The sequence below is a fragment of the Poecilia reticulata genome, chromosome 7, assembly GCF_904066995.2.
Source record: "Poecilia reticulata chromosome 7, P_reticulata-male-v2, whole genome shotgun sequence".
Classification (NCBI taxonomy): Eukaryota; Metazoa; Chordata; class Actinopteri; order Cyprinodontiformes; family Poeciliidae; genus Poecilia; species Poecilia reticulata.
Genome location: NC_088836.1, coordinates 16,286,715 through 16,298,573, shown reverse-complemented (window position 1 = coordinate 16,298,573; position 11,859 = coordinate 16,286,715). Strand labels below are relative to the sequence as shown.

Below are 11,859 nucleotides of genomic sequence, written 5' to 3'. Positions count from 1 at the left end.
TTAAAGGAGCATCAACCAATTATTAAGGGCATACTGTTAATTATTTGTAAGTCATAATCATTAAAATTACAAGAAATAAATTTAAATATTTCACTCTTTGTATTAAATCTGCATAATATATTATATAACATTTCACTTTCTAAAATGTGACAAGAAATATTGAACTTTTTCATGGTATTCTAAATTTTTGAGATGTACAGGTAGCCTTGAAATTGCATATATATTTTTTTATCAAGTAAATCAAAAACCATTTGATTTACTTGATAAAAATCAAAAGGCTGTTCTAAGCAATCTAACCTACTGTGTCAGTCAAGAGGGGGGGCTACAAGGTCCAGAATATTTAAAAAGAACCTGCTTTCACCTGCATTAAATGTGCCTTCAAACGCTTTCTGTAGTATTCTGATTAACACAGCTATGGCATCTCCGTTCTAGCCGGAGAGCAGGAGAGAAAACATGTGCATGGTTAGAGTTACACAGCGAGGGAAAAATGCCAGAAAGGACATGCGCAGAGGCCGACTTGCCAAAGGGGCTTTGGATCCCACTCAAGCCCGTTTGCTACTGATGTTTATTTGTGATACTTATCAGCTCATATGGGGGAGGGGGGAAGAATTGGACCATTTATTGTACAGATTGTTCAAGGTTCTTTATTTGTCAGTCATATAACCAGTTACATTTGTAGATTAATTAAGCAGTTACAGTTACATCGGCCCCATTTGTGGTGCCTCTCCTCTCAACCGCGGTCGAGCACCCGCGGGATACATGAAGGCATCCTCACCGTGCTGACCAACACACCACAAAGAGGCACACAACCACCAACCCCTTCACATCTCAGCTGATTGCTCTCATCTCCACTCAGCCATTACTTCAATCTGTCAGCTTTTTTAAATTTAGAGAAGCAAAATTTAAACAAACCAGTTAGTTGCTTTACCCCCCCAAAGATTAGTCTGTTTAGCTATAAAAAAAAATAATAAATAAATAAAAAAACAGTAACAACAGTGGAAAAGCAACAAGCCAGCATCCCACTGGCTCACCCTCAGGACATGAAAAGCAAAGAGTGAGTGGCAGTCGAGTGAGTATCTGTGTGTGTGTGTGTGTGTGTACACTCATTTCTCATTCAAAGTTAACATTTGCCCCAAACATTGACAAACACAAATGTTCAGCAGCACATTGTTATGTTAGGATATTGGCATATTTTGAGCAGGCTGATGCTCCTGTATGAAAATAGAGTTTTATTTGTCCTGAGCGTGTCTGTTTGACCTAAACCAGGGAGTGTCTCTGCACAACTCCTTTGGTGCCTCTAGTCTTTTCAGACAGACATCCCACGTTCTCCCTCGGAGGCTGTCATGATATGTTTGGCCAGTGGAAAGCTTCAATTCGAATAGAGAGGGCACTGATTGGCTTACTGCATTCCTGCTCAACATAACTGCATCACAGATATTCACTGCACTGCAACACATTGGTGAATTATCATGTGCATGAATCCTAATGTCGCTGTCTGCGTGATGTATCTACTTTCACTAAATAACACTAAATGTACAATGTTTTTTTTTTGGGGGGATTTTTAAAAATGATATGTTGGCAAACATCTACAGAACAATGTGCATTTTTTTTGTTTGTTTTGTCTTTTTTGTTCTTCAGCTATGAACTATTCTTTTGCTACAGCCACGTCTTACTGCGGTCATTTGTCAAAAACACGTCTGAATTCGTAGCAACAGTAGAGAAGAAGAAAAGTTTCAACTAAGCGTTTTTGAACAAAGTCGGGTGTTTTTAGAAACTGCGCGTTTTTTAAATATTAAGTTTTTTTTATCAAATGTGGTTCTTTTGAAGTGGTTCTATTTACATTCTGTGAAAAAAATGGTCCTTTCCAGATTACTTAAAACGTTTCCTATCTTTCTTTCCAGAGTCTTTTTTTTTATCAGTTTAAAAGCACAGAAATACAATATTTACCTCGTCCTGAAAAGAATACATTCTCTTATGTAAATGTGCCTTTATCGTACATTACCTGGCTGTCATTAAGCCTGTCTGCAAAACCCAGCTTGCACCGATGAAGGCTGAAAACTAAACCAGGCGCTACCCTCCGGTGTGTAACAAATACTGCTTCTCAGTCAAACTGTATTGTATGAGATGGACAGGTATGAAAAGTTTGTTAGTTAAACTCAACAACATTTTAATACAGAGTAGAAAGAGACAAAGACAGTTACAGAAAGCTACAAGTAGGTCTCGACACCAAAAAAGTTACAATTCCACTTAAAGTAAAATGACGTAACGCTTGTTGTGGGAAGGCGAGACTGTAGTGACATCAATCTGGCGCTTTATGCAGACCCGGCAGGCACAGGAACCTATAAGGAGCATTTACATATCTATAATACTGTATTATGGCTGAATAGATAGATGCAGATGCAGCTATACACCAGGTGCTACTCGACATTTTCACACAGTCAACTGTGTCCTTTGATTTCAATGGAAAACAACCTGGTCTGTTGAAAATGCTATGAGAGATTACAAGCTTTATGTAAATATGAAAATGATCATAAATAAAAAATGCCCAAAAAACTGTTTTGTGTTCAGTCACAAAGCTATTACAAACGTAAAATATCACCAGCGAGGACAATCTGATGCATTGAATGGCAAAGGACATATCATTACATTAAAAAAAATAATAACGTAAAAAATAAGATTAAAATGTACAGTGGCAAAAGTATTCAAACCCCCTTGAGCTTTTCACATTTGATCAAACTACAATCACTGCTTTTTCACAGATCCAAATTTTTATTTACCGCCCTTGCTGACATCCAAGTAAAACATTTTCCATATTGTAGAATAACCTCGTCAAAGTCCAGATTTAAATCAAATAAAAAATGAAAGAGAAAATGAGAATCTATGGTTGACATTTTACAGATTGTCTGAATCAGATTTTTATATGAAAAAAGTTTAAAAAGTTTTGCTTCACTCTATCGTAATGTGGTATATGTGAATATCCATCACAAATCCCAGTAAAATACAGACGTTTGTAGTAATAACAGCAGAAATTGTAAAAACTCAAGGAGTATGAATACTTTTCCAAGGTACTGCATGCTGTCTGTTTCCCTACACTGAGCTCCATCATCACGCTCCACGTTTACTTAATGCACCACTCTGCATGTCTAAGTGACCACACCTCAAACCCCTGATATTTCAAAATGTACAACATTCCTCCCACATGTTTATGTGTTGTTCAACGCAAGAAGAGGAAAGGGGGTTCAAATAAACATTAGCTCTTTAAATTAACTGTAAATTACACAGAAAAAAATTAGGATGGGACGTTGGGTGTCACGCGGTCCACTACTTTGGACTCTCCTTTGGTCACAAATGTCTAACCAGTCAGATGACTGCCAGAGGGCATATGAATAGTCTGTATATGATTGTGCGCTGGGCCTCAAAATAAACATCAGCAAGTCAGAGGGGGGGGAACAGGACAGTATGGGCACATACGTGTTGACATTTTGGTCTGATGGTCTCCGGTGGAGGTTAATCGAGGATAGCGATTGCATTGGGCATGCCATTAGTGGTTGGGGCGACGATCGCGGGGTTCAGCGGGGAGTTATCTGGCAGACCGCGGAACCCCTCCGGACCTTCACTTGGACGACTGATCTGGCTGGCCAGAGATTCATCCAAGTTGAGCTCTGTGGTCAGAGCGCTGCTGCCGTTAAAGTTCAGGGTGTCCTCGCTGCACATCTTGTTGTCTTCGCACAGGGACGGCTGGCTGGCTGTCCGCTTCTCCTCCAGATCACTGGAGCAGAATAGAACATATGTGTGAAAAAAAAAGAAAAAAGACAACAATGAAGAAATATTCAACCATCATCAATTAGAAACTTTACACAGTAGTGAAATCATCGAGTATCGGCTACATTACCCCATACCTCTAAATTATAAGTTATTATTAAGTTATTATTAACATTTGTAGTTCCATCAACAAGTGCACAACTGCTGAAGACAGAAAGTCATGCATGCAGCAACAGGGGGTGAAAAATAGGTGGGTGAAACATATCTGCATACCTTTCAAGAGATCTGCCAAGCAGAGGCAGGCATCAGTGAGGAAACAGACAAAGAAATGAAAAAAAAAGGGGTTAGGAAACGAAGCAAGGCAAAGAGATTCAGGGCTTTTTTTTGACATTCCACAAACAGCCAGAGTGAAATTCAGATGACAAACCTGTACTCTCCAAACGTTTCCTCCTTCATCGGCCGTGCCTCTGAGTCCATCGGGCCGTCCTCTTTATCTTTCACTGAGGATGAGACAGATGGTTGGATTTTATTATCAGTACCATCTTAAAGAAGTTATGTCTCTGTTCAAGACATCAGTAGCAGCATTCTGTCAAACGAGCAAGATAACATCAAGTGAGCGAATAGAGAACGCAAACATTTGGATGACCTTATAAAATAGAATCTAATGATGGTTTCCTTTTTAACTTAGATTCTCTATTCTCTAAGTTTTAGATGATAAAACACCCACCACTTCTAACACTGTGAACCAAACATCTGACATAACTGTATTTAGTCATAAGGAGCCATTAAATTACAAATTCTTCACTAAAAGAGAAGCAACGTCAAATTGTTGGGAAGACTGAAGTTATTTCTCCTTTAAATATCTGAGGAACAGAGAGCCAATGCTAATCTTTCAGTCCGTTTTGAAAATTGGATTCATGAACAAATAACTTACTGCTCAAAAATTACTCCTGTCAAAACACAGCCGGTTCTGTCAGAGGTGGGATAAGCTTGCTTTGGTTCAGAAATGTCCGTTTCCAGTTTAAGGTAAAGTACAAGAATCACATTTACATTTTAAAACCCCTCATTTAGGTTTACGAGAGAGTGACAAAATGTTGGTCTGTTTAAGATTCCTCACCAGTTCAATTAGTACTATTGAAAGTTTATTTCCTAGTGCAATTCGGCCCCTTAGTTGTTAGTTTGAAGTTTAATTGACTGTTTCTCTCCCTTTGTCATTTCAGGTATTTGTTTCCACTGTGTGAGTTAGTCAGTAGTGACAAAAAAATGCAAGTGACTCGTTAACTGTGATCTCTAATCTTGAGAAACATACAGAAATGTCCAAACACAGATTGTCTTCAAGATCACGTTAAACCAAACTTGCCTGAGTATTTCCCTCCTTTGCTCCTCTTGATGAAGCAGAGGATAAGCAATATCAGCAACAGCAACGCAAGGGCGCTCACAACACCGATGAACCAGCCCTGCGTAGCAATGCTGGCCTGCACCTCTGTCATTTCTTTGGGAAGAAAACAAAAGAAAATGGTGAGAGAGAAAGACAACAAGTTTGTTTGTTTTTTTTCTCCCTGGGAAAACAGAATAGGTTCAGAGGGAAAGTGGATCAAGGAAGAAGACACAGAATAAATGAAGCAGTAGCATCTAGAGCACACTAGAGAGAGCATTATGCATTTTGACAGGGTGGCATCTCACCGGGGAAATACGGCACACGCCAAATAAACACGAGTAATGGAGTATTTTATATGGCTAACCAAGCTCTCCTCTGACTAAAGTCTTTGAAAGCACTTCACAGACCGAAGGAAAGAACAGCAAGGCGCTCCCTTTAGAAGCTAGCTTTTCATTTAGACATGCGAGACCCAGAGGAGAGAGCAGGGGAGATGAAAGAGAAGAGGATGAATGAAGGCAGAGAGAGCTACCTGTTCCTTCTGTCTTGATGCCAGTCTCCCAGAATGAGGCGTTCCCGTAGAAGAAGCGCAGAAGGTAATCGGAACCAGGAACCAGGCCCCGAAGCTGGTAGAAAGACTGAGAAGAGTTCACCCTCTCTGACTTTTTCCAGCCACCTATTTAGGCACAACATCAACCTCAGTTGCTGTTCAAGCTACCAGCGTTATGGACTTTCTGCTGTAAGGCTGTGTGTGTGTTTGCTTTATACCGTTCTTTTTGAAGTAGTGGATGTAGAAACCAACATTCCTGTGTCTCTTCTGAGCTTCCCAGCTGACATTTACAGAGGTTTCCCCCACAGACAGGCTGATGTCCGACGGAGGAACTGCGATGTGTTCAGACCAGAAATAGAGAAACTGGGTTTAGTGACTCACTGTCTCTAGAAGACAAACAGGCAAATGCAATCAAAAAACAGAATTTATTTCCATAACTCAATTCAATAAGTAAAAGTCCTGTTATCGAGATGTGCTGCATGAAGCGGTTTATTTCAAGCGTTTCTGTTATTTATGTATATTGCTTCATATGACCAGTATAAATGTTAACACATCACTGTGGGCCTAATGAAAAGCATGTCCACGTTCTGTAGAGTATGTGCACTAGCTATGTGGTTGAGGCTCCTTCTGCATGAATTGCTAGATTAGTTAAAGCAGATACTGATGTGTTTGGCAGTGTGGGAAGGTACCAAGTCGCCCTGGAAAATAAAATCAGCATCTCCACAATGCTGGTCAGCAGAAGGAAGCAGTAAATGCTCCAACTGGTCAAAAAGTTCACGCCAATGTCAGTGGAGGTTTTTGTAAAAAAAAAAAACGGTGAAAGAGGTCAACAGTCGTTGATGTCTTACGGCTCCAGTCGTGCACGCACACTGAGAGGGTCTGGCCACTATGTGCCATAAGAGTGTTAGTTTGCTACCTCTTTTCCACGATTAAACAAGTTTTAATCGTGGTGGTGGATGGCTACGCTGACTTTTGACTTGATAAACTCAGTGGACAAACACCAGCAAATGATACGGGGCTCCTAAAGCAATCGAAAACTTCACACAGCAACTTTATGAAGTTTGGCTGCTCTGCCTCTTCCCTCTTCATCCAAACTCTTTGAAATCACGTAAAGTCCACTTATATTATTACCGGATTAGAAGTGTCTCAACATAATGTACGCTACATGTTGGTGGATACCTCTGTCTGTGCTGGATTTGAAGTTCTGACTCCAGACTCAGTTCATGTCTTGTGAATCTACTCAAAACTATAAAATGGGGGCTTTGGCTCACACGCCTCTCAAGTTGCATCCATACTCTTTTCTTCCACTCAACTCTCCAATTGCACGAGTTTCACTTTTGAATTTATTAACTGACATGAATTAACTTTTCAGTGACAGTCTACCTGACTGAGACGAAGATGTACTGGTAAAAATAAGCATCTAAAATCCTACCTCCATCAAGTGTGGTGGCCCCCGTCATCATAATGGGCTCTCCGTTCCCAGCACCAGTGATGCCCCTCAGGTAGAAGCGGTACTGGCTGTGGCGGTCCAGGCCCTTCAACATAAACTGGGTGATTGTGGGATTATCTATCTCGTCGTTCTGCAAAGGGCCGTCATCGCTCTCTGTAACTGATCGCAGCAGATTCCAAAACGATTCATCGCAGGTGACAAACAGCTGATTGATGCACATAGTTAAAGATGCCGTGGCATTTTAAGGGTTTCATTGATTTATCTAGAGCTGTGCAGCTGTGCATCTTTCATGTTGCGTACAGACGAACTCATGAATCAAAGGGATGCAGTGTAATTTATGCTTACTGCGCTGGTACTGAAGCAGGTAGCCAGTAAGGATCCCATTAGGGTGGGCTGGGGGCGTCCAGTGCAGGGTCATTTCCGTCTCTGATGGGCTGTCGAGGATCAAGGATGTGGGAGGACCGGGTTCTGGCAGCAACAAAACAACACCTGATTACAAAGGGCTCAGCTTAAAAGGATTCATTTTTATTGTTTGATCAAAGCCCTCCATTCAGCCTCGTCGCCAGTCTCTCCTCCACCCGCCGCCGTTCATCCTCACCTCCCTCCTTTGTGTCGAAGGGCAGAGGCTCAGAGTGCGGTCCCTCCGCCTTATTGTTGAAGACGGCAACAGACAGGAGATATCTGGAGTACGGCCTAAGATTACTGATGGTCTTCATTTTCTCGTTGGGACCGGTCTCCTCCACCACAGTGCTCTCGGCCTCCGTGGATCTCCGGCTTTGGCGGTGGCCCCTGGAGCCCATCCGTCTCAGGTAAATCTGGTACCACGAAATCAGTCACGTCAAATGGAAGTTATGGGTTATTTTCAGAGGTCAATTCGAACTAAACTTTTCTGAACCAAGGAGTGGTAGCACCTTGTATCCCAGCAGGTGTCCTCTGACCGACTCTATTTCTATAGCTGCCCAGGTCACGATGGCCGTAGTGCTGTTGAGTAATTCGATTCCCACGCCTATCGGAGCTTCCAGGGGAACTGGGAGATAATGTGAGGGGACAAATGTCAGGACAAAGAGCCAATGTCCACAATTAAACGAAAACACACACAGTGCCTTGCAGAAATATTCACCCAGCTTGAACCTTCTCACGTTTTGTGCATTTTATTGGGATTTGACCAGGAAAAATAGGTGGAAAGGTGGAAGAAAAAGGCACATCAAACATGGTTTTCATTATTTTTCCTTAAATCTAAATATCTTAAAAGTTTGGGGTAAGTTTGGGTTCAGCTTTAGTCAATACTTTAGAGTCCACATTTTCTCTCACGCTCACATATAGAGTGTGAACTTTTTGACCATTTCATGCAGTCATCTCCATCTACCTTTCCTCTCACTCTGATCAGCTTCCTCACTGCAAAAGAAGATTTGTATCATGAGATAATATTGATGATCAAAGATCATCAATACTGGCACCATCTGACCATCTTGATCTGAATACCTTGTTCCACATGCTCTGCCTCTTGGCTTGTTACAAACTGCAAACAGGACTTATTACGGCATTCTTCTTCCCGCTCTAAAAACATCCAGATTTCTAAAGTGTACAACTCCTGTCCTGTGGAAACGTTTTAAACTTGAGTTGTGGATCTTTGCAGCTCCTTCGTAGTTATAAACAAGCATCCAGGGAGCTTTTCCGATGAATTCTTTCCAAGTAAAAGCTTTTAATAAGCTTGTACTTGTTACTTGTGCCACACTCTTTTCATCTTTAGGTGATACAACCGAAACATCAAAGCTTGGGAAACAGTTTTCTTACCTAACTCTGTTTTAGGTGCCTTCTCTACATTTTGCTGTTGCTATTCTTGGTACTCGTGTTCTCTAATAAGCGTCTTAGGACGTCACAGTCGGATTTATACTAAGATTAAATCAAACTCAAGTGGATTTAATTGTTTATTTAGGGGCATTGGCGTAAAAGCAGCTGAAAGCAAACACGCACCACGTTTTTTTGTTCTTCAGCGTTAAAATACTTTTCCTTTCGATTCACAATCATGCACCACTTTGTGGTGGTCTGTTAAATAAAATTCCAACAAAACACATTCAGCTTTGTGGATGTAGTCCGAACAAAACATGAAAAGGTTTTTTTCAGGGTTCTGTCAGTGAAATGTATCTTTTATTCAATTTACCGTCCTCCCCTGAGTAGCCAATAACGGGGTCTGGCTCCGGTCCAGCATCAATTGCATTGATGGCCTGGACTTTTATTTCAAAAGCAGAGAAATTGCCAACATCATCAACGATGACCGGAGGCTCGGTTGTTTTCCTCTCGTGCCACTTAGGTCCACTGCCCACTGATCGTCTCCACAGCACCTTGTACTCAAATTTAGCTCCATTGAAATTACGTTTGTCCATTTTCTGCAAGAAAATAAATAGAGGGCATCAAACAAGACCTTTTTTGAGGAATTTTTTTTTTTTTTTTTTAAATACCAGCACACTCAGGTATTAGTTGTACCTCCCAGGTGATGAGAAGAGTATTTGGGTTTTTGGACTCACTCCTGACATTCTGTGGGTTGTTGTCTGGAGCTGTGTTGTGGATAAACACAAAAAATTAGGTAGAGTTTGGATTTAATCAATCGCGATTATTTGTATAACACATTTAGGCAACAATGCTGTTCAAAGTACTTCACATCATGAAAAAATAAAAACATCTGATCTTAACATTTTTTTCAACAGAAATCGCGATATGTCACCTTCAGCTGGCGTGTTGTGGACTTCAGAGGGTTTGCTAGGGTCACTCTTTCCCACCTCATTGATGGCGATGACCCGAAAACGGTAGGACATGTAAGGCCACAGGGAGAGGACAGTGTGCTCCTGGTTGCCTACGACTCTCATCAACTCTTCCCAGCTCCTCTCCTTCAAATCTTGGTCTTCAAACTCTATGACATACTCTGTGGAGTGACAGACGGTCAGGGAAAACTTCTCAGTGACGGGAGACTCTGAGTGCATCGGTATCTGATTTCTACGATCTCGTGAAGCAAGTCATTAAAACAGGCTGGAGTAAACTGGTAGTTTCAGGTTAATGCAACAGTAAAGATGAGAGAAAGATGGCTGACTACATGGATTGAATGTCTGAGTGGAAAAACAGAGCTTAAGTTTTTGTATTGGTACTAAACCTAGAACAGCGCTCTTGTGGTCATCTCCAGGAGTCCAGCTGAGAGAGATTGCACGATGCCTGGGGTCAGAGATCTGTAGGAGGCTTGGAGGGTCTGGACGATCTGAGGGAAACGCCAGTAATAGTGTAAACAATGTATCTGTATACGCACTACATCTAGTTTTTAAAATTGCTGTCTAGCCCATGACACTCTTGTAAATGAGAGAAAAAATAATATGAAATATAGCTACTGAAATCTTCAGCTGAAGACACTGCCGGTTTGCAGTCTTACCACATAAAGTGAGCGTGGCGCTGGCTTCGACCTTGTCCAGAGAAGAGATGATCTCACAGGTGTAAACTCCCTCATCGTCTTGTTCCACATTAGCGATTATGAATTCTGCCCCATCGAATGTGTATCTGGGAAAATGTATCAATCATTATTGCTATGCTTATGTTTCTCTCCCCTAAAAGTTTTTTTTCACATATTTGTTCAAACATTCACTTTGTCGTGACAATATGTTATGAGGCAGATAATTGTGAAAGTAATCCCAGTGCTGACTAGAAATAACCCATCAGAGCCAGGAGGCAGGTCTCAGTGCTGTCAATCACCTTTCCATGTGGTGCTGCTCATCCTCCCTGACTTTGCCCCCTTTTTTCCGCTACTCTGCAGCTGGCTTAGCCTGTCATGAATGTTCAGGCTAGTTTGCATGGCCACCAATAATGGCTGATAAGCAATTTTTCTGTAACGACAAGCCGTTTCTCTTCCATTAATACATTTAGCAGCAAACGTTAGGGTTGATTGACAGCGCTAAGACACTCCTCCTGGCTCTGATTGGTCATTTTTGGATTTCTTCAGAGGGCAATTGTGGCTCAGTGAGGAGGTGGAGGAGATCGATCTTTTCATAGATTATCTGTCATAACATACTGTGACAACATGGTGACAGTTTTAACAAATATGGAAAAAAGCATTTTTTTTTTTTGTAAAAGTTGCACGTTTTTCAGGCTGTTACCCTTCAACCATGAACCACAGAATCATTTTATGATTTTTATATGAGACTAAAGAAACTAGAGTTAACAGAAAAAAGTGTTTTTTGGTTGTTGTTTTTTTATTTCGTTCCCCTTGTAAAAATTTGTGCTGTGTTCATTTGTTTGCAGCAACCCTGAGTAAACGCTTCGTAGAATGCTTTTGGTTGCAATTACAGCTGCAAGCTTTGCACATCTACAGAATGAAATCTTTTGCCCACCATTCATTTTAAAATAGCTCCAGCTCAGTCATACTGGACAGCGAGCATCTGTGAGTATACACTTTCACATCTTGCTACAGATTCTCAATTGGCCATGCTGGGGTCAGCAACCTTCATAACCCCAAGAGCCAATATATCCTTAACTCCAGCTAAACAAAACTTGTTTAGAGCTACAAAATGACTAAAAAAAAATGGAAACAAACAAAAAGAAAAGCTTGTTTTTGTAATGCAGTGGATCCCCAGTAATGGCTAAAAGCAGACAATAGCAAATTGCTACAAATCCATGAATTCTTGAGAATAATTTAGTCACGTTTCACAGATAATTCCAACAATTACTGTACTGCAAATAGCTTTC

The 11,859-nt window shown here is 41.0% G+C and overlaps 1 protein-coding gene across 2 annotated transcripts in view; it reads right to left on the bottom strand.

Moving 5' to 3' along the window:
• Positions 1-628: 628 nt before the first annotated feature.
• l1cama (L1 cell adhesion molecule, paralog a) overlaps positions 629-11,859 on the bottom strand; it is a 51,880-nt gene continuing 40,649 nt past the window's right edge. Inside the window, exons 14-28 of one of the 2 annotated variants that reach the window (XM_081608994.1) lie at positions 10,553-10,677; positions 10,283-10,384; positions 9,860-10,057; positions 9,622-9,692; positions 9,299-9,524; positions 8,049-8,164; positions 7,736-7,952; positions 7,483-7,605; positions 7,120-7,296; positions 5,906-6,019; positions 5,670-5,813; positions 5,123-5,254; positions 4,190-4,262; positions 4,036-4,047; positions 629-3,769 (exon numbers count right to left, since the gene is read on the bottom strand). In XM_081608994.1, coding sequence (XP_081465120.1) covers positions 3,508-3,769; positions 4,036-4,047; positions 4,190-4,262; positions 5,123-5,254; positions 5,670-5,813; positions 5,906-6,019; positions 7,120-7,296; positions 7,483-7,605; positions 7,736-7,952; positions 8,049-8,164; positions 9,299-9,524; positions 9,622-9,692; positions 9,860-10,057; positions 10,283-10,384; positions 10,553-10,677 — 2,092 coding nt within the window. In that variant the 3' untranslated portion in view covers positions 629-3,507. The remainder of the gene's footprint in view (positions 3,770-4,035; positions 4,048-4,189; positions 4,263-5,122; positions 5,255-5,669; positions 5,814-5,905; positions 6,020-7,119; positions 7,297-7,482; positions 7,606-7,735; positions 7,953-8,048; positions 8,165-9,298; positions 9,525-9,621; positions 9,693-9,859; positions 10,058-10,282; positions 10,385-10,552; positions 10,678-11,859) is intronic. The other variant, XM_081608995.1, reaches the window with a different exon arrangement.